The 22,663-nt window shown below is 40.6% G+C and overlaps 1 protein-coding gene across 2 annotated transcripts in view; it reads left to right on the forward strand.

Annotated features, from left to right (window-relative positions):
* Positions 1–1,176: 1,176 nt before the first annotated feature.
* Positions 1,177–22,663, forward strand: part of SLC24A4 (solute carrier family 24 member 4) — a 97,459-nt gene continuing 75,972 nt past the window's right edge. The window contains exons 1-2 of one of the 2 annotated variants that reach the window (XM_039382670.1): positions 1,177–1,847; positions 4,271–4,381. In XM_039382670.1, the coding sequence (XP_039238604.1) occupies positions 1,691–1,847; positions 4,271–4,381 (268 nt within the window). In that variant the 5' untranslated portion in view covers positions 1,177–1,690. The remainder of the gene's footprint in view (positions 1,848–4,270; positions 4,382–22,663) is intronic. The other variant, XM_027746101.2, reaches the window with a different exon arrangement.

Genomic DNA, 22,663 nt, shown 5'->3' on the forward strand with positions numbered 1-22,663 from the left:
TGAACAGTTAAGACACACAAGTTTCTGTAGCTATGTGCATGCCAGCAACAAGGTTAACACAACTGCTTCTCTTTGGTTCCCCAGTTTGAGTAATGCCTTTTGCACTTGAGACAACTGGCAGTCTTCAGCATGAATCTAAGAGCAATTTCACACGCGGTGTGTACCACAGCATCCTGAGCACTGTGCTGCTGAATCTCACTACAGCAGATAGAATTCACAAGCAAAATTAAAAAACACATTAGAATGATGGGAAAGCAGAGGATTGGTGATATTTTATTTGTGATGATTTGTTTTTGTAGGCAGGATATTTGTATTGTAATTATGACACCATTAGAAACAATGCCAGATATGAAGCACTGTATGTCCTCAAGCACATGAACAAAGATCCAGCGGGAATCACCTGAAAGGCCTCCTGTTGTAAACCAAATGCTGTATGGAAAAGAAGATCAGATGAGTTAATCCTGTTTTGCCTACATGCGCTTCCTCACATGCACAGCATTTCTGGGAGGAATACATGAACTGATGCCTGTGCTGTAGGAGGAAGTTCCCAGAGCTGCTCTCGTTGGCTAACAGTAACCACTTAATTAATGTAAACATCAAATTTTAGTTAAAAAAAGAAGCAAAATCCACTGTGGTACAGTCTGGAACTAACCACCGTTGCACAAAATGGGTCATTAATTTGTCGTCCTGAACACCACATGTTCGTTGTAGTGCAAACTGCTTGCAGAAGCATCATTCTCCCCATGGAAATCCATCTTGAAACGCATCTCCTGGAGACAGCTGGAAGAATCCCGAGCCATCAGTGCCCGACGCCCCCCTCACCACGGCACCCCGGCACTCTCCCTCCAGCCCACTGCCCTCCGACCCGCTCCAGCGGCCGCTCTCCCACCCCAGGCGACCTCAGCCCTGTCCTGGATCCCGGTCCGCACCCCGGCTCCGCGGCACCTGCCGCTGCCCGCTCCCCTCCGCGCACCGATGGCCCCGCCGAGCGCGGCACCGGGAGCGGGTCATTCCTGCACCGTGCAGGGGAAAGGATTAATTTCGCCAGTTATTTCTTCCCCCTCGCTCCGCGGTGGGGGAGGGCACACGCGCGTTGCCATGGGTGCCGGAGGAGCACCCAGAAAGTTGCGGGAGAGGGGCGGGGAGAGGGGGCCGGGCCGCTCGCCGGGGCTGAGTGGCCACTCGGCGCCGCGCTGAGAGCCCGCGGGCGGCTGTGACGCCCACCTGCCGCCTACGGCTGGCGGCAGGGGAGGGAGGGAGGACAGGGATAAACTTCAAACTTGGCCGAGCGGGCGGGCAGGGAGCAGCATGGATGTGTCCGTCGTCCCTCGGTGCTGACTCGCAGCCCGCGGCGCGCTGTGGGGCGGGCGCTGCCCGAGGAGCTTGGCGCGCCGCCGCGCCGCTTCCTCCGCCGCCGGCCATGGTGCGTGTGGGGCGCTGGGCTCAGCCCGGCCCCTGAGCGCGACGCCTCCCCCCGCTCCGCTCCAGGGCTGCCGCCGCTTCCCCGCGCCCCCGCCCGCCGCCACCTGCCTCTCCGCCGCGCCGCTGTCGACCTGAGGCCCTGGGCATCGCCTTCTCTCCGCGCTGCAGCCCGCCCGCTATGGAGCCGCCCGCGGGAAGCTGGCGGGAGTGAGCCCCGCTTTTCCCACCGACCCCGCTGGCCGCCCCCTCGGCGCCCGCGCTCGCTCCGATGGAGCCGGAGGAGACGCCGCTCGCTCCCCCGAAGACCATGCTGCTTATGCTGAGGAAAGTTCGCAAGAGGCGGGAGATGCTGCTGCAGCAGCTGGGCTTCATCTGCGCCATCCTCTTCTTCGCCTGGTGCATGTCCAGCCTGCTCTCCAGAGCGGGTGAGTGGCGGTGGCGGCGGGACCGGCGGACCCCGGCAGGGCCGGGCGGGCGGCTGGGGCGGCCCGGGGGCTGCCGCCGCCCCAGGAGCAGCCGGGGTTTGGCGGGGTCAAGCGGCGGCGGCTCTTCCCGTTTTGAGTCTCCCAGTGCAAATACCCCGGCGGGCGGGGGAGCAGCGCGGGTTCCGCGGGAGAAACCCCTGCGCCGGGCGGAGGCGTGGGGTGGATGTGGATGCCCCGGGGAGAGAGGTGGCTGCGCCGCTGGCGCCTGGGGGTTCAGGGCTCCCCGGCCCCGAGTCCGCCGTGTCTCTCGGGCCATGGACCGAAGGGGCATCACGGGGCAGCTGCGTGCTTGGAACGGCCCTGAGAGAGTTTCTCCCTGCCGCTGCATCAGAGTTGAGTTCTCTCCGGCCGCTTGTGGTCCCCGTTGCAACTTCGGGCCACCTTTCATTTTGTCCTTAGGTTGTAAACCTCCATCAGCTACAACTGCTGCTTTTCTCAATCTCACACGCACACCTAACATCTTGCCCCCCCATTACAGTATGAATTTGACAGAAATTCTGCATTTTAGGCAAGGAACAGTGCTAATCTTATGTTTTGTAGCGAGAGTATTATATAGAGAGTCTTTTGCATCCTTTGTGCAACTACTGTGTTGGTAAACGGATGCATTTATAATTAACCACATGGCTGGGCTGTCAAGTGTGCAGCTTCAGGCCCTCTTCATGCAATATGCTTCACATCACTCAAATACAAAGGCTAAGGTTGCTGGGACAGCACTTGGGTCCCTAGATAGGGCTGCCAGCAGTCCTTGAGGATTTAAGAACAAAATCAACTAAGCCTAGATCTTACGTCTACATTTAATAAAAGAAAATCAGATTTCAGCACAATTAGGATGGGCCATATGCTTAAATTAGAGCTGAAGTTCAAGTGTATGCTTTAGGGAAGAAAAATCTGCTGGAACTTGTTATACTTTGTAATGCCCTTGTGCTCGAATTATTGCCTGATTTGTTTGAGCTGTATCTAGGATGGCAATAAGCCATCCATAAAAGAATTCAGCATCTTAGACCATTTAGCATATTGCTCATCTTAAAACTTTCAACTTGTATTTTAAAATGTGGATTTAGAGTATACTGTTGGTTTCTTTATTTAGAACTGTTTGTCATGCCTATGGGATTTTTTCTCTTGCACCAGCTATTTATTTTCATAAACTTACTGGTTTGTGAAAACAAGTACTGGGGGTATGAATATGTTTGCATAGTTTGAGGGGTTTTTTTCTTGAACTTATTGTTTTTCTAGAACTTTTTTAGGTTTACATGAAAAATGTCATGACTAATGAAAGTTTTTAATCTCCTGGGTTATCAACTAAATCCCTCATAACCTAATTTTTTTATGGTATGCTGCATCAGGTAGTTGGTTTTTTTTCAGCTGGCTAATTTACAATACATATTATCCATAAACACTGACCATCTGTTCTCTATGTTTCTTATAATTGTGGCTCAGAATATTTTAGCAAATACTCTAGAAAATCCAAGTTCCAGGCTAGATTTTTTTTTCTTTGCAAGAGTTACTGTAACAAAACACAACCATTACATGATGACAATGTAAACTTTAAGATCAGCCATGGAAGAATTTTTGTTTATTATAATATGTTCATTTGAAAAGGATAAGATTGAGGTGGAAGTGATTTAATTAAGAGGTTCTGTTCTTTATTTGATTATTTTAATTACATATCTTACATTATCACAAGTGCTCCTGTACTCTATTTAGCAGGTTTCATTGAGAATGCTTCTGGAGTATGAATTGAGGCAAAAGCTCCATTGACTTCTAAAGAAGTTTGTTTTTCTTAAGACTTACGAGGGTTCACTATGCAGTTACTTTCCATTTTCTTTGACAAGTTATGAATGGTTTGATGTTATTGAATATACCCAACACTGAAAAGTTCAGCATCTAGACTCAGAATAAACTAAAATGTAACTGGAACATGCCCATACGCATTTTTATTTTTTTTGTGAAAGCAGTGATGCAGTATATGCAAATGCAGATGGCAAAATGGAAGTGTGGTTATTGCTTATGTCAGCATTGCTGGGCTGTTTCGTCTGTAGGAACTGCTAAGAGTTGGCTTTCACAGGTACAGGCTTCAGCATTTGCTTGCTGCAGAGTATTGTCCTGTTGCGGGTCACAGCCATTCCGATGGCCAGAGCATGTTAACAGCTCAGATACTGCACCTTCATAGCTGGTTACACCCTTGGTAGGTGGGAGCACCCAGCATCCGTCTGTTGGCACGTGCTCCAGTCACACCTCGATTTTGCTGCGCTTACATTCTGATGGTCTGCCCATGCTCCTCACCAGTGGGTGCACACAGTCCAGTTAGGATGACGTACGAAAAATCAGCTTTAATGGGCATAACCTCTTTCTGTTTAATACAGGACGAGAACCAATTGTTGCAGAAAGAGGTACCATATCAGAACTGTGGAGGAATAGAAGGTTGATGGCATCACCTAATGGGACACATGAAGAGAAGAACTGTACAGAGCCAGGTAAGATGGGAAAACTTTGTGATGTTTTGAAATTGGGTAGTGCCATCACGACCAAGCTGCAGTGATGCGTAAACATGAAAGTGTTAAACTTAAAAAAACCCCAGGACTCTTCTGTGAAGAAATAAGGTTTACAGTGCTATGTATTGTTTTGGGGGTCTTTATGAGACTAGCGCTGACAATTTGATTTCTTTAATTTTGTTTCTTTTGGTGCTTATTAATTTCTGTCTAGCTGATGCTGAATGTATTGCACTAGTAATGAGAGGTGTGCTCTTCTTGAAACTATGGGTAGCTAAACATGCTGTGTTTGAGAGACATCTGAGCACACTAATTTGTGTTCATTACCATTATACAGTTAACCATGCTTAGCTAGTTTAATGATAAACTATGTATTCAGTGTAGGAATTTATATTGCGTGAACGGGGAAGATGAGGTAAGTGATATGGAAACCCTGGAATCCATTTTACTTCAGGATATCTATCTTGGCCAGGCAATAAGAATTGATTGAGGGCAGGAATAGATGACGCATTTTAGTATCAGTGTTAGTCCACAATGCTTTCATGTTCCCATCTGTCTTCCCAATGTGTATTTCCTTTCTCTCTCTCCTTGCCTCTCTGTGGTTTACGGTGTGTGGGAGATGAGACATTTTGCCAACGGCGCTAGCCAAGTTAATTTGAAGTTGAGATTTTTTTTTTTTAATATGACTCTTTGATCAACTCTTTGATGGCAATTGAGTCTGTGCCTTCTTGCAAACAGCGACAGCATGAGTTCCAGGATACTGTCAGCCCCAGGCACTAGGAGAGTTCGGAGCAGTACTCCTGCCCCTCACTTAGTATTCTTTCCTACTCCTCTTCTGTTTTCTTCCATATGTCATGTGATATATGTAATCATGTCTGAGCACACCTGGAGCCAAGGCAACAGGAGCCACAAAATTGTAGAAGCTACATCAGAAAGATACCTATGAAAGTTCTGATAGGGATTTCCATTTAGCACGAATGAGAACTGTTTTACGATGATAGCACTGCCAAGGGAAAACATACGATTGTATGTAAATTGGAATTTCGGGAGCAGTGATGACTTCTTCACATGTTTAGAACAAATAGTTCAGCTCCTTCCATTCCTCTAAAATTGCAAGATTAGTGTAAGAGCAATTGGAATAGATAAATACAGTTGAGTCATTTTGAATTGCTTTCTGAGACTCAGGTCACTCAGGTGCACTTTTCTCTGTAACCACAAGAGCTGGGCACAAGGGAGGTCCAAATCTGCCTCAGGATGCTGAAGTTCTAAGAAAAATATCACAAGACTTGCATTAAAGTAATGATTTCTAGTCACAGTGATAATATTAGACTTTCTTTTAAAAAGTGTTTCTTCTGTTAGAATGCAGATTTACAGATCAAACTGACAGGATTGCAACTGTAGCATTTTTAATCACTTCCTGTTATTCTGCAGTTATGTACAGCTTATCACTGTGTATCTTCTGCAGCTGAAGGAGGAATTGAGATGCTGCATGAGTGGCTAGATGTAAGATAGATGCAAATAAAGTAAGCATCTGAAAATAGCTGAAGTTGATGTTTGTTGAACAGGAATGGGTCCATAAGAACCTATTATCGTTATTGCTCAGTAACAAGTTCTGTAGATTTGGGCTGGGTTGTTTGTTTTGTTTTGATTTTTTTTTTTTTTGGTGGATTGGTTGATGTTGGTTTGTTTGTTTTTTTTTTTTTTGTCGTCGTTTTGTTTTGGTTTTTTTTTAATTTTTTCATTCTTGTCTCGTAGCCTGGGAATGAGATTTGGCTTGTAATGACAAGAAGGTACAATGATGTAAAACCTATCAAAAAAGGAGCCAGTAGCATAGCTCATCTCTATGGGAATGTAGCTTGTAATCACATGATTACAGAGAGAGAAGTCCCAGGAAAGGTCAAGAGACTTGATGAAGATTGCATAGAAAATTGGTGAGAGTGTGGATTTTCAGTTAGTATATGAATACACCATTCTCTATAGGCTCCTTTATGACATGTTCTTATTCTTACCTATGCCATCTCTTGTGTCTGTTTTAAGCACAAGGGACCCTACAAATGCTTGGGAGTTTGTATGGTATATAGCAGTTTTCTTATGTTATGTGAATGTTTTCCTATGTGTGTTTAGGGTATAAGAACTTCATAGTACTCTGGAAAATGCAAGTTCTTGCTGAGAGTCTGTTAATCCTTTGTGTCCTTGCAGTGCTATTGCTGTGCTCTCTTTTTATTAGCTTCCCACACAAGTCTGCAGTTTTACTTCCTTTTTCTCAAAAGCTTTCAACAGAGTTAATTTATTTACCACTTTCTTACTTACATGTAAGTAAAAAAAAAAAAATCCCCAATTGTTAGAAATTTCAAATTGCAGCTATAGAAGTTTATAAGACCATGAGATCACTACAGTTCATGACAGTCATAACAAAGGCTCACCCTTTGTAATATATCTTGGGATAAAAACTCCATAAGCTTGTGGAAGCTGCTATCTTCTAGAAGCTCACTTAACCTACACTGTCTGAGATAGTTTCATTTACTGAAGTAGATAATTTTGTATTGTGTTTTTCTGGAAACATTTTTTTCTGGGGCCATTGTTTCAGAACAGAAAAAACTTTGAAGTCTTGGCAATGCAGCTTTAAAGAAGAACCCCGAGGCTCTGACAAGGGAAAGAAAATATATATGTATGTGTCTATATATCCCTAGAGGAAAAAGGTTGCTTTTATTATCAGAAGACTGATGTTTCTGACTACCTTAAGAGGTACTACACATGTTTTCTGATAGTAACTATTCTGCAATCATAAGGAATTATAACTAGTTTCTATCCCATAACAGCAGCAAAGGAACTGTAGGTCAGCTGCAGGAAGGAGTAGGAGCATTTGTGAGCACCAAGCCAACCTTGGTTCTAGTCTGGACCGAGACCAAATCCTCACCATGGTTAGTGTGTTGTGTAGCATTTTTCCATTAAAGGTCCTTCCTAGCTTTAAACTTGCCCTTTGTTGAAAGCTCCTCTGCCATGATAAGATAGAGGTCTTCATATTGTCCTGGAGGCTGAAGGATTTATAGATTACATGTGAAAGGCTCTGGATGGTAGAATTTTATGAGAGCCTGGAATTTCTGAATTATGAATCTTATGCTTATTTGGTGTTGGGTGACTGCTGTGGCTGGATGGCTGCCATGGGTATTCCTCTTAGATGGAAACCAAACTACCTTTTCTTCATGGCTCTGGGTAGATTTCTGTGGGAGGAGGAGTTGATCTGACCTCAAAGCAGAGCAATCAAAAAGGAGGAGTAGTTGTCTCTAGCATCTTAACATATCTCGTTAGTTTGCACCCAACTTTTTGGCCTTATCGAAGCTCTCGCTCCCATCTGCCGTCAACTCACTAGCTTGCAGTGCCATCTGCCCAGCAAGTCTGATTTGTAGCCTCTGCTCCAATGGCTTGCCTCATGTTTCAAAACGTTGCCATGACTCTGTGTCCTCCAGAACTCCAAGTAACGTTTCCAGAGCACTTGCAAGGTGGGGTGACTGGGTGGCATGATATTTCTCACCATGTGACTCCACTGGGTCATGTTAGGCTGTTACTCAACTGATCCAGATTCTTTGCTGTTGTGAACATTTTCAATTAATCCCTGTATATGGTACAGAAAATAGTTAAATTTCTTGCTGTGAATTAGAAATATCTGGGAATGTATTTCCATTATCTTCTGACACTAGTCAGTAAGTGGCCTTGAAACTGAAAGAGGCAGTGGTGTTTTCTGTCCAGCAGTTTGTCAACCATGGACAGTTCATGAGCTACACTGATTTTAAATAGCTGGCAATTTTGTTCAGGCACGCTCCTCCCATTGTTATCAGTGGGTGAAGATGAATTATGGATTGGGGGAAAGGCAGCGTTAGCAGTTCTCCCTGAGCCATGCTGCCTTTTTAGTTTGGAATTAAAGAGCACATTGTAGCAATGTTTTCTGTTCGTGCAGTAGCAGAGAAAGAATCAGTCCTCTACAGTGAAATAAAATGTGTTTCTCATTAGCATGTGTATGAGTCAGGATCAAAAGTCATTAAGTCTGTGTATATTTTACACTGTTGGTTATAACCTTGGGGACTCATGTAAGATGTGATGCATTGTAGAGAAACTATAGAAGTCTTAGACAGTTTTGTTAGTGTACTATAGAGAGGACAAGAGCCTCTTAGTTTTTCTACAAAAATCGATGATGTCTCAAAAAGTAATTTTCCAAAGGGATAGAAAAAGTTATTTCTTGTACACTTGTAGTAAAGACACTGTAGGAACCATCGATTTCCATCAGTTTTAACAAACACAGTGCTTATTTAAATACATAATTCTCAACATGCTGAATTGATGTATCCTTTTTCTTTCTTAATGCTTGTAGACACCTTAATATATAAGATCAGAAACTTAGTGTAATAAATTCTGGTGGAATATGTAATTTTGTGCTGATGTAAATTCTCTTTAAACAATGTGATAATATGTATTTCTTTTAAACAATGTGCTCATGATCTTCCCTAGATCAGCCTTCCATTTTGTAGCAGGGATAAATGCCTTAGACCTCTGCTTTTAAGGAGGTGGTATTAATAATTTCACTGTAAACCTTTGTTTCATGAACAGCCTAAATTAGTAGGCTCAGCATGACCTGCAAGTTCTCTTACTATGCATTCATACAATACCTAGCATAGAAAGACTATGCTCTCATTGAGGTAATATAGGCAATTACTGTGTTGTATTATGTTATTTGCAAATATTCCCCACTCGCCTATTAGTCAGACTTGCTGTCTGCCTTGATGCATAGAAAATGTGCAGCTGTTGCAGTATGATAGAATTACTGATAGCCCATATATGTTGATTTAAAATGTTTTGTTACTTCAGTGTCTTATGCCCTCAAAGACCAGGAAAATTACCTGCCTTAAGCATCCTTTTCTTGTGTTGATCTAAAAGGAAATGAAAATGAGGAAAGGTTTAAGAAAAAATTTCGTAGTTGCTTTATGCATATGGTATTCACATAACACACAGTGTCCTGTGAATGTCTATGTACACATACACAGATGTATATATTTATGTAGTTGAAAGACTTGCTAACCAGCTAACATGTAGCTTATTTCTGTAGCCACTTGTCATGTGCTGGTGGGGTTTTATTTGTTTTGGGTTTGCTTTGGGTTATCCCCCTCACCGGTGTCTGCAGACTCACTCTTGTCCCTGTTGAGCGGTAAACTTTGGTTTCAATGGTTTCTGTTTCTGAGGAAAATAGATGTGTGACAATTCAAAACTGCTTTTAGTGGACTAGATGAGAGTGAGTGACAAACATTTAATGCCAAGTTTTTCTCATGTGACTCTCAAGGTCTCCTCATCAGAACTCACACCTAGATTTAGGTTGAAGTTCTGACACTCTTTGCCTGGCTTACAAATGTGGGTATTAAATGGATTTGCAGGTAGATATAGTTGAAGTTAGTTGGGAAAAGTGTTTTGTTTATTTTTTTGTGAACTAGTGTAGGAAATGTGCTTTGATTGAAGGTAGAATTTGAAAAATAACCACCCTTCTCTCTGAGCTGTTCATTTTCTAGCAGTGTATTAATACTGGCATCCAAAATAGTAGAAAGAAATGAGACAAACATCTCTCTGTGCTTTGGCTTAACCTGCCAGCAGCATCCCCTGGAGAGCTGTGAACAGAAAACGAACTCCAGGGTAATTTATCTATATCCCCAGGTCTAAGTGTCAAGTTTGCAGGAAGTAGTTTAACGCACAGTAAATTAGTGTCTGACTAAAATGCCATTTAGAGATGTAGTAAATAAAAGCAAATGAAACATATTTAATAGGGTTTTTTTATATTGCTGTATATTCTTAAATCTAATAAAAATATTACTTGATATAATCTTTATTTCATATGACTCAGGTTTATTTATAGTTGGTTTGGGTACAGTTAAAGCACACTGTGGATAAGTACTTTACAAGCCAAGTCTTTGCTCTGAAACCAAAAAGCAGGTCTGAAAAAAAAATGAGAATTTTTAAAACGTAGCCACTTCAGAACCAAATTTAACGTCTGGGGACACAGACCCTTACTTTCTTTGACTGGAACAAAACATCCAGGTTGAATGCTCTGGAGTGCTAAGACTAAGATCTGAAGTTTCCCATGTTAGAAACTGTATTAATTTCCCATATTAGAAACTCCAGCCTTAGTACTTAGATGTCTGATTGCCTATATTTCAAACCACATTACCTAAGCATTTCTCAAATATTAATGTAGTAATAGTGCAACGTGTCTTTCTGTAACTGCAGACAACTCAGGCAGACAGTAGCTGTGTAAATTACTGGCCTGAGGTCATAAAATGTGATAGAGCAAAGAATCAAATCCAGATACCTCAGTCTTGATCTCGGCTCCTGCAGAAATGATATTTGATTACAAGTTTGGACTAATATGACCTCCTCAGGTTCCATCCAACCTGAGTTGCCCTGTGATTTGGTATGGAAATCAAATGAATTGTGTTTCACTCAGGACATATTTGAAATCCTGAACTGGGGATTTCAGAGTCAAAGTTAGTGAGACTTGGGCATGCAGATCTCTGTGGTATTGCTGACTGACTCACATTTGGTATGGGATAATGGATGGGTATTTAGATGTGTTCTTCACTGGTATGACCATGCAGATAAACCTTTTTGTGTGGATATCTGCTCGATTTTACACTCAGAAAACGGTGCTGTTGGTATAAAAGCTGTGTTTGAATTTACCCATCCTTATCCATGGCAATTTTGATTTCACTGCTTGTTTTTTACCTTATTGCTTGTATCATGTCTCCATGTACTGCAGCTGAGACAGAAAGTGCTACTGTCTTGCCTTGTATCGTGTGCAGTTGTTACAGTTGTTACCACACCTGATTTTACTGTTGTAGAAAGTGAGTTGAAAAGGATTGTAAATCAGCATTAATCCATACTCTTGGGGTTGGCCTGGGACAGTCTTTATGAGGTACTGGATTGTTTGATAGGTGTTAAAACTCTGCATTTATTTCTTCATCTCTGTGCTCTCAGTACCTTAACAATCCATAACTTGGACCACCAATGTGGAGGATTCAGACAGAACTGGACGAGCAGAGAATTGGGCTGCAGAGATTGCAGGTTGTGAAAAGCACCTGGAGATAGAAAATTCTCACAGGAAGCTGCACGAGGGATAGAGAAGTTTGGGGGTTGGAATTGTGTTGTATAAAGACTAAGATTACTCAGTCAGGGATCCTGGAGTTGGAGGATAGATGAAAGGGACATATGAGTGAAGGGAGACTGAATTTGAATAGTGAACAGTGAGAGAATCTTGGTAATACCAAGGCAAAGAGGTAGGCCCTGGGAAGTAGTAAGCAGAGAAAGTGATAAGAGAAAATGAAAAATCAAAATTTAGTGAGAGGTTTGGTTTTGGTTGGGCAAGAAATCTAGAATGAAAAGCAAGGGGAGTCTGTAAAAAGAGCTCAAGTTGCCAAAGGGCTGCTTTTTAGCCTTGTGTTTGGCACATAAAACTGGATGTAGATATAAAGCAATTTGGAAAACTTCATCAAAGCCAGACCCTACTGAGCCTCAACTCTCTCTCTTTGAATCTCAATGGATTTTTTTGAGGGTCAAAATGACTGATTTAAAAATAGACTTAGGCACAATGTGCAATTACAGTAAATTAATTTTAAACTTTGTTCTGCTAATATTTCTGATAAGAACCCTCATAATTGATTTTTTTCAGAAGTTACGAAATTTTATTATGGGTTTTTAGTTCTGCATTCATTAATGCCAATGACATTTTACAGAATAGATGTGATTACCCACCTAACAGGCTGAAAATACTCTGTGAACCTGATGACAATTAAATTGGCATCAGTCCTGTTCTGCAGGGAGGCAAGACCTTCAGGCAATAAAGAGTGGTGGTTTTCTTTATTCTTTGAGGTTGACAAACACTGAAGACATTATAGTAGAAATTGTAATAGCCTTAGAAACAGCCAAATTCATTTCTGCTGGGACTCTGCTGGTAAGTTGAGGTACAGCAGAGCAGACACTGCAGGGGGATGGCAGGTTACATATATGTGTGCTCATTCAGTTGTTTCCTTTTTTGCATCATTAAATTAACAGTTTAATGTTAAGGAAGGGTGCTGCAATAATGGGATTTAGAGCAACATTCTCTACCCATAGTGAGCAACAGTGGTAAATGTGCCTTCCTGTGAGCAAGAAGTTGATAATTTAGACTCTGCCTGTTCAGTTTCCATGCATACTTGCTTGTTGGACAGTGCTCTGAGATCGCCTAAACCTGATGAATTATTTTTCCCCTGCATATGATGCACTCAGTTTGGTCGATTGAGGGTAACATGACTGGATCTATTGCAGAGGTATTAGAATCTTTGAATAGCAAGATGTAAAATGTTCACAGATGGTGGGAAACATTTAAATTTCTGGAATAGAATTTCTGGATGAAATTTATGTTTAGAAGCTTAAATTGACTGAAATGTGGAAAACAGATTTATTACCCCCTTCCCCTATTTACTGTGAATCAGCTTGTGCTTTGAGTTTTGTGAGCTCCTAGTGTAAAACCCAGACTCTTGGAAAGAGGCAGTTGTTCTTTAGAGCATCTGAGGGCATATCTGTGCTGGTGTACACTGCCTTAACTCCATTGTAATTACAATCTCGACATAGTTTTCAACAGCCGGGGTTCTGCCCTATGTATTTAGAGCTGGATGGTGAGATGCTTAGTTCTTTGGTGAGAATTTTCTCCCTTTACTTTTCATGCCTTTGTAAAGTTTGCATTCTTTGCCTGATTATGTCATGCTTTTTTAAATCCCTCCACAAGATCTTTGACTACTGTTGCCTAAAATTGTAAGGCTTTTTCTTACCTTCTGAAGCCTTTTACAAGCCTTTCTCTTCCCTGTTGCTGATGTCCTTTGTCTGCTTCCTTTACCTGCACTGAAACTTTGAGATGTTCCCAATATCCATTTGCCATTTTTTGTTATTTTTGTGTAGACCCTTCCAGATTAGTTCGTGAAAGAAACTGTCTGAAATATTATCATTCTCTCCTTTCTTGACTCTCACTTCATGAGCCATGAGTATCAGGGTGCTCTCAGGAGACTGGCCAGCCAGGATTGGCTAGACAGGGAAGAAGTCAAAACTAGCATATTAATTAGTCCTGTTTCAGTCATATTTTGCTAGTTGAGGGTGGAAGGTCCCTATAGAGCTGTAGTGTTGTCTGTCCTTGTTGTGAAATGCAGTGGCAGTCCCTAAGAGCACCTAGTGGAATGGACAAGGAAAAGAAGACTGAAAAAGGCAAAGTGACTTACCCAAGGTCTGCAGAGAAGGTCAGTAGCTAAGCTGTGTTTTCTTTCCCTCTGTAATCATAAATTATAGCCATATTAAGTTCATTGAGCCTGGAGCTGTTGCTACTGCCATCATCACCTCTCAGCTCTCCTTCCTGATCAGCTCATGACTTGACTCTTTTGTTGTGCTTTTTAAAATGAGAAATACAACTTTTCACAATAAATAAAGTGGTTACCACTTCCCAGCTAGTTATAACTGGTAGCTCAGTGCTACACTACAGAGCATTTATGATTTCTCCATGTCCTCCACTTAGAGGGAGAAGAAACCTTGGAAAGTAAAGATCTCCTCATTTGCTCCTACAGAGGGGTGAGTACATGCCTGGCTGACCCATCTTTGGGCCCACTGCTGTCCACAGAGAATGATGATGAAAAATTGTGACTAGGGAAGTTGCAGGTCCCTGCTATGGTGATGGTTCTACAACTGGGGAATGCTTTTGGGAATGCTGTGTGAGAGGGACTGTATAAAACATGAATGCTCTGCTGCTACCAGGGATAAAATGAGGACCTCTTGTTGCTTGCAGGCTGAAAAAGGAAAGAAGGAGTTGAGTATTTTCTCGTGTGTGAGCAAAACCTGTGCTTGTGCCTGACTCAAAGGTCTTTGAAAATTTGGGTTTTTTTTTATTTCATGGGGGTGTGAGGAGAGGCTTTTTCTCTGACTTTCTCTCTGCCAGCTGACTTTTAAGTGCAGACCAAGTACTTCAGATTTGAGGTTAATCAATTAATCAATTGTATTTTTCAATACCATGTGTGTTTACTATAGTTGTCTGGTTGTACGGGATTGTTTAGCAATAGCATGTGTTGAGAGTGTTCTTACTTGGAAAGACTATCTGGGATCATCTCCAGAACTGCTTTAAGCTGTGGATATTTAGGGCAACTAAGTTTAGTAAGTACTACTTAGGTAATTAAAGGTTGGATCTGGGCTGCTTTCTCTGCAAGACAGCAGACTGGTAATGGGAAATTAGTCAACTTGGTTCAATGTTATCTTCTGTATAGCACAGAGTCAGATCCCACCCAACTCTGGGTTTTATTTTTCTAATGTCTTACGCGGTTTTGAAAGTCAGAATAGTATTACTTTTCATGTAGTCTTGAAGGTAGCAAAACTAGCTCAAATTGCTTAAATTGAAAGTAGTATTTATAACTGGTTTTGAAACAGTCAAGATATCCATTTTGCACTCTGGACTCTTTTTCTTTAAATAAAAAATCAAGTCTTTGCTAAATAACTACTTGTGAAATTCTTTTTACTCAGTGTTTCACCAGTTTGTACCCATAGATGTAGGTATAAGACCAACTTGCACATATAAGAGAGATGTTACATGGAGAAAAGGACAGTTGCCCATATCATACCAGCATTTTGGGGTCTTAAAAAGTACTGTTTCTATACGCTCAATGGCTTTTGAAATTGTTCAGATTCATGGTGGAATGCATGAAATTATTTGCAGAGTCTTTTGGTTTTGTTGAACACTTTCAAAATTTGATGTTTTTTCCCCTATTCCAGCCCCCACCTGGTTGAATGCTACACAAATGCCACTAGCATTACTATTCTTCTGGGATGAGATTGCAAATGGGATGGGAGCAGTTATGCATGTATTATATGCTTTTTATGAATAAAATCGTAAACTTCACAACTAAAGTTCTTTCTTTCCATCCAGTGACCAATTTCAAATATTTTGGTCCTACCACATTGCTGACTCTAGACTGGACTCTGAATTAAGCTCTGCAGTGCAGCTCTGAGGAAGAGAGATTGCACCTTGGCCAGATGCTTTCTGACAGGGGGTCAGCTATGGTGTGTGGGTCAGTGCAGTCCTCCAAAGGGTTTTCAGCTGTGAGAGGCAGCACAAATGATAACTTGTGGAAGAGATGAGAACCTCCTGTATCCAAAGTGTAGGGTGGAAAATGGCTGTGTTGGACAACATTGTCTGTGTGCATGTCTGTGCTCAGACCTGTGACGTATCACTCTGATCAGGCTGTAGTAGGGGATGATATCCCCTGATTCTCGAGTGCCTACAGACATGACTGCAAACTGCCATCTTGAGCGTTATTGTAAAAAGACAGATTATCATCTGCTTTGTATAGAAAATTAAGTTTAGTCAGTGTACTAAGTGGAGAGACTTTTCTGTTAATCTTGTTTGGAGTTCTTCACAACAATATATTGCATATATTTTTGTAAGTTAACAGATATGTTTGTCTGTTGTTTTAATGGCAGTTTTAGTCTAGTAGCTAAAGTTTGTGTTCAGTAGTTCTGTGCCTTGACATGAAATGTACAGGGTGGCATAATAACCTTCTACATCAATCTTTACTGCAAGAGATTGAGATCCAGTGTTTCAGTATGTCATGGGAACCAGGAAATTCTCAATTCTAGCTGTGCCTGCAGCAGTGACTACCCTTTGGGATTTTACCCTATATTCCTTCACTCCAGAAAAGTGAGTGAAGGAATTCCACACACACCCCCCCCGGGAGCAAAAATATAATTGAACACTAGTGGGGAACCTTGATCCCTTTATCCCTGCTACAAATATTACTCAGTTAGATTGGGTTCTGAATGTGGAAAGCATCTTTATAATAGTAAGCCTTGTTCTCCATAGAGAATGAAGATGATCTTGGCTTTCCCAGTGGTAGATTTGCAGCTACTTAGATGCCACACTATGAATTCTGATTTAGAGTGAGTGTAAATATAGTCTAGCTTGTCAGTGAGGCACCTGTTTCTTATCCTCAGATAGTTCAGTTCATTGCTCTGATTATCTCTTTTCTTCCTCTGCAAAAAAACCTTTCCTCCTTTTCTACCTGAAAAAATTTATCTTTAATATGGGAAAAAGAAATGGATTGCTTTTTTTCAAGTAGTGTAATCAGATTAGGCATTTACAGGAGTAAAAACGCAAAGTGCTAGGTCATTATGTTCCCAATGAGCGTGTTTATATTCTGCTAGTAAACACATCTGAGTGTTTTGGAAACAATAGTAATCTTTCTCTTCTCTACCTAAGTGGTGTAGCATACCCTTCTGTGACTTAGTATTTTAGTTGCACAGTGACTTTATACGCTTAATCTTGGAGAGGCAGTTTGGATTGTATTATTTAACAGCCAAGGATAAAAGCCTCTTGCAATTATGAGATTAACAAGAGTTACGCTATGTTTTGATTCTTCCTGAAGTCTGATATGTGAATACATGTGTGCTTTGACTGGATATGTGCTTGATGTTATTTTCTCTATCTCTTTTGGGTTTTTTCCCCCTCTTTTCTTTAGAGAAAAATTCTGTTAGCTGAAAGATTTTCAAAGAATGTAAAAGGCTTAAATGCCATGGGCGTTCCTTCATATGCTGCTGTGAGTGCCAGGCAGCTTTACCACTGCAAAATAACAAAAAACGAGAATAGAAATTTGGCTTTACTGGTTGTTGAGCTGGATGGTCTATGTTTCAGAGAAGATAATTCAGATAATTTGATTTTCTTTGGAACAAACTTGGGAAAGTAGTGTGCTTTTTCTCCCTTCTGGGAAAATATCCACTATCCAGTGTATGAAGTTAGAAACACATTAAAGTTGTGAGAAAAATCATACTGTTGTATGAAAGAAAAATCTTACCATTAATTGCTGGTAAGATTTTATGCTAACTGTAAAATATCTCTGGCTTTTTAGAACATCATGCATCACTCTATTTATTAGTTCTTAACTAAAATATTTAACTTTATGATGTTAAATAACTTTATGGGGAAAAAATATCTACTAATTCAGATGCTTGAAAATAGGACCAGGTTGGCTTTCTTAAATCAGCGCAGTTCCTATTTCTTGATGTTGTGTAACAGTTATTGATGTGATGCTACAGTTTTAAACTTCAGGAAAAAGCTGATTAGTGTAAACCTCCCACATAGCATTGAGGACAGGCTGGAGGGAAATGACCCACACAACCATGGTTGCACTTCAGTATTACAGAAATAGTCCAGTCTCTCAGTTAGTCTAAATATATGGCTAGATTTAGAGGTTTGTATTTATTTACTTTTGGTGTTTGGATTGATTTTTCATTTAATTGACATTTTGTTGGCCCACTTTTTGGATACGGAAACTGTGGAATGGAGTTTTGCAGTTGAGGTACCAGCATACAAATGGCAGTACCTGGAGGGGAATATTTCTGCCTCAGGACAAAGCTGTCTAGAACTGGAAGTTTGTTACAAAACTCCATACTACAGTGTGTTCATTTCAGTTTGAAGGGCACATTTTTAAGTATACTCCAGTTGGATTTAATTCATGATTTCACTTGAGCAAATATTCTGATTTAGTACATTTGTGCAGAACTTTAACACTGAACATGTAATTGACCTGAAGTTGTTGAGCTTGTTTTGAACTGAGACTTTTCCAATACCTCCATCTGGAAGGATCATTTGTGTTTCAGCCTGTGTTCAGACAAAAAAGGGACTTAAACTCATGCAGGAATCAAAGTTTTTGAGTTTGTTTTTTTTTTTTCCTTCAAAGTAGTATTTTAGTGTTGTGGCCCCACTGGCCCTTCCTAAGCCACTGTTTACATCAGTAGGACTTCTCCAAACACAGCAAATGCAGCATTGGACCGCTTCATCTTGCTATTATTATCTGCAAATTTTACCTGCATGCAGGTTCTCTGATTTACACTCTTAAGGAGCACTGCTACTTGAAAAGGGGAGCTGAGATTTTATATGTCTTTTGTCTATTGTATTTACATGGTCTGTAAATCTAGTATGTGAGCTGACCATCTAATGACCTTTAAAAATGCAGCCTTTGGAGAGATGAAGAGGGATTTGTTACTTGACAGATTTGTGCTAGCAAGCCCCAGGTTATTTACGGAAGTCTGAAATTTTGTGCTCTTGGATTTAAAGAATACTGTGTAATTCAGATCAAAGGCAAAGTATTAAAATCTTAATTCCACTGAGAGAAATATCCTTTATTTTGGCATTCTCGCACAATATTCTTAATTCATGTTGCTAGTGCACCTTATAAAAGAAAAGAAATTTAAAGTTTTCTTATAATTTTTTGTGAAACAATTTTTCTTTCACAACTGGACGAGTGGTCTGTGAAGCTTATTCATAATTTTTAAAAGGAAAAACTCTGTTCTGATACTATATCATACAAAGTCACAGAGTTACTGTCAGGTGTTTGTATTTCCTCAACTAATTGCATAGTGAAAACATTTACATGTTCAATTTTGTTGTTATTGAAATATCCCTGTGTCATCAAAACTATTAGAGAGTATATAGGTAAGGAGGAGGAAGGAAGGAAACCAAGGCAAAGGACATTTCAAAACTATTATAGTTGCCGTTCAGGAAGAGTGTTTAAATTGGTACAGATGGGAGATGCTAAACTGCATTTCTGTGGATTTCTACAACCAGTGTAAAATTCATGGGTTATACATCTGAAAAGATCACAATGAAACTAATTTGTTTGGTGGAAAGTAAAGTAGCCATTGCCACTTTGTGTTTCCCTCTCAGATGATGAAAACTACTTCCAGGCAATCTTACTGTGCTATCTAGTGCACAGAAGTACCTTGAATCTTGGTACGTGACTTTGGGGGGTAGAACAGAAGCTGTGAATCTCTGTGCTTGAGACTGTTTGTTGTCCTTGGCCTGTAGAAATGTGCCAGATGACACTAGCAAGTGTTCTGTGTGATCTGAAAGTACTGTGTGCCCCTTAAAGATTAAATTCTTTGCCCATTTCTGTACTTCCAAAGCTATGGAACTGATACTAGAAGTGCAATAAAGCAAAATGTTCTTGTAGTGTGAGTTGTACCCCTGTCCACAGAAATTGTTTCTCTGACAGTGAAATAACTGGATATATTACTGAAATGTGATGTAGGTCTCTAACCCCAAATCATACTTGCAGCTTGTCCAGTGAAGTTGGTGAGGACTTCTGAACACAAAATGAGCTTTTGACAAGTGCCTCAAGTAGGACTGGATGAGTCTCCCTCACTACAGAATCTTACACAGTAAGCACAAAGAACTGTTCAGGGACAGTGAAGCAGCAGAGACCAAAAGTCTCTCGCTGTAGGAGAAGACTCATGTTCAAAAGGTGACAGTTCTTGTGGGGCAGGTTGGGAACTGTGGAGCTGTTTTGCCTTAACAACACTTTCTCACTCTTCTTGGACTGACATTGTTAAATGTGCAAAGATGCAAAACTTACTCTTCATGAATCATCTTTAGGTCTGTAGTTGAGGCAGTTACAATCTCTTATCTTTTGGGTTTTTTTTTTTAAGGAGAGGTGATATTCCCTTTAATTACTGGACAGTGAGATGTGAGAACGCTAGTTTGAAAATGGAAGGGTTTAGGTTTAACTTTTTAAATGAAAATGGCCCTAGTAACAGTGGCTTGTGCTGAATTCAGCCTTACTGAGGCATGGAAGGAGTACTTGGAGCACTCCTAATCAATCTAGTCTCTCCCGAGGCTTTGGCAGATTTCAGTGCTGTTTTGCCCTGTTATCGAAGAGTAGTGTTGCTGAGGTAAAAGCCAGTTGTCTCTTTCCCAACATGAAGGTAGTAGCTCTGCGCAAAATTGCCTGGGGAAACCAGCAAGATAAATAGGAAGGTGCTGAATTCCTACTTCCTCTAGGGATAGAGAACTGCTAATACAAAGTTTCTGGATCATTTATTTACTCAAGTTCCATATTAATCCTGTTCTGTCCCTAAATTTGGTGGTTCTGGTCTAATCCTCCATGTTGCAGGCCTCATTTCTGGAGTTTGAATAAAAATTCTTTTCTGTCTCACAAGAGTACAGTGAAGTTTTGTGCATTAGACAAAAATGCTTTGCTACACTAATGGAAACTGCAGAATACGACAAATAGAAAGACAGTCATAACCACAGAATTCTTGACACTAGGCAGTTACGTTATACCCAAGATACACTGAAATTGTTTCTCAAATTGAACATTGCATCTGAAATAACTCCTTCCTGAAAATACTTAATGACAAAATTACGGACCTTTCAAATTACATACCATATCTTATGCTATAACTCTTTTAGCTTCAGATTTTAGATAATATTCACTGATTCAAAACCAGTGATGACAGTGTTGTTGGTTTGGGTTTTTTTAACTGTGGAATATTTGGCTCTTTAGACAGTAGTGAGCATATACCATTAAAAGTTTGGTTCCCTGTAATGCATATTAGATGGTTGTTTATGATGAGAGTAACTTCCATGTGACATTAGCAATTTAAAATTGAGACTGTTAGTCAGGTAGACCACGTTTACCCTCAGTGGAGACAAGCATCCCAAATACCTTGCATGCTGATAGTCAGATGAATTTGGTGTGTCTTACTTTTCTGTTCTAAAACAAACATCCTTCATAGTCAGTGTTATGTGAGTGCAATTCAGTGTGCAGAGACACAGTTCTAAGTACATTTTTGTAAAGGCCCAGCTAAGATGGCAGAAAGAAATGTGACCAACTTCTTTCTTAATTTGGTTTTGCATTGTATTTCTTTATATTTTGCCTGTGACTTTTCATTTTGCTTTGGTTTGCCTTAGGCTTTTGTGAATTGCTTTCTTCAAGAGACTTTTCTATGACAAATATGTTTTTAGAAGAGCTTGTGTATGTATGACTTTGAATGACATTTTGTTGTCTCATTTGTGTTGCTGCAGCCATCACTAGTCTCTCATAGAGAAGTGACAAGAGGTGTATCAAAACTGGACACTTCCGTTATTAATTTCTTATTGATTACATGTAGTAAAGAAGTATAGAAAGTAAAATCAGGATACTGTGCTTACTGTCACCACCTCCATACAGAGAGTGTGGTTTCAAAATGGCAGTTATTCTTTCTACCAGGGTTTGGCTCTCATATGGGACACCAGAAATATTTTAGGACTCTTGTTCTCTCCTTGCTCTTGCAGGATGGCAATTCATCTTCTAAGCATTGTTAATACAGATTGCTCCAAATCTACTTTTCTCACCAAGTAGGCATTGCTGACTCACTCCTCAAATGCTGTTCATCGCCAAATTTGTCATGCAGGTTCCTTTAGTCAGGCAGCCCAGCCATCAGTGCTGCTGTTGCTCACTGCCCCTGGCAGAAGCTCAGTGCTCTTCACTCATGACTGAAACCTGCACTAAGGATTCAGTTCTTCAGAAGGCTCGAGTGTACAGAAGCTGAGACTGTTCTTTAGGCACTATATCATACATAATCTTACTGGGTGTTACCTCCTACAGTGTACCTTTGAGTGCTTTTTTTATTGATTTCTTGTTCTTCTTCTGAGCATGCACACATGATCTGTCAGTTAGAAGCATTGTATATATTCGTTATACTATATATTTTTGATTGATTTATTTAAACAATTTCCAGTCATTATATCTTCATTGTACACTATCACTAGCTCCTTTGTGGAGTGTCACTAATGTGTATGGATCGTAGGCTTTCTGCATGTCTCACTGCTTACTGGTTTCACTTGCCGACTATCTTACAGCTTAGTAGCTGAGATAGTAATTAAACCTCAGAATTTTTGGGCATACATAGCAATGCTTCTTCCATCCAAAAAATGGAAGCAACTGTAATAAACTCGGGGCATTTATTGTAGTGTGGATCTCTTTTTATCTAAAGGAGTTGAACTGAGTATATTTAATGAAAATCTAAGGAAATTGAGCTACCACAAGGAACTGATGTGCCTCTCTCCCTTTACACTTACAGCTCCCCCTCGTGTTCACGTGTTTACCTTATCCCTTTTTGGGGAACATCCATCACCTCCCAGACTCCTGTGTGAATACTGACATGGTTGTTGTCTGTTCAGTAGTATGTATGTTCTGATTGAGTGTATTTGACTAAAAAATGTTCTGATTGAGTGTATTTGACTAAAAAAGTATGTATGTTCTGATTGAGTGTATTTGACTAAAAAATTCTTTTTTCCTGAAGGGAGGTATGTGTGTTTGTTGAACATCAAAGCTGAAATATTTGTTTCCTGTCTTTATAGTTCTACCATGTTCTATGTTCTCCCCTCTGTGAAAAGCAAGTCTGCCTCATATC

This window comes from Pipra filicauda, unplaced genomic scaffold, assembly GCF_003945595.2.
Source record: "Pipra filicauda isolate LSUMZ 115617 unplaced genomic scaffold, ASM394559v2 scaffold27_size4233163_pilon, whole genome shotgun sequence".
Classification (NCBI taxonomy): domain Eukaryota; kingdom Metazoa; phylum Chordata; class Aves; order Passeriformes; family Pipridae; genus Pipra; species Pipra filicauda.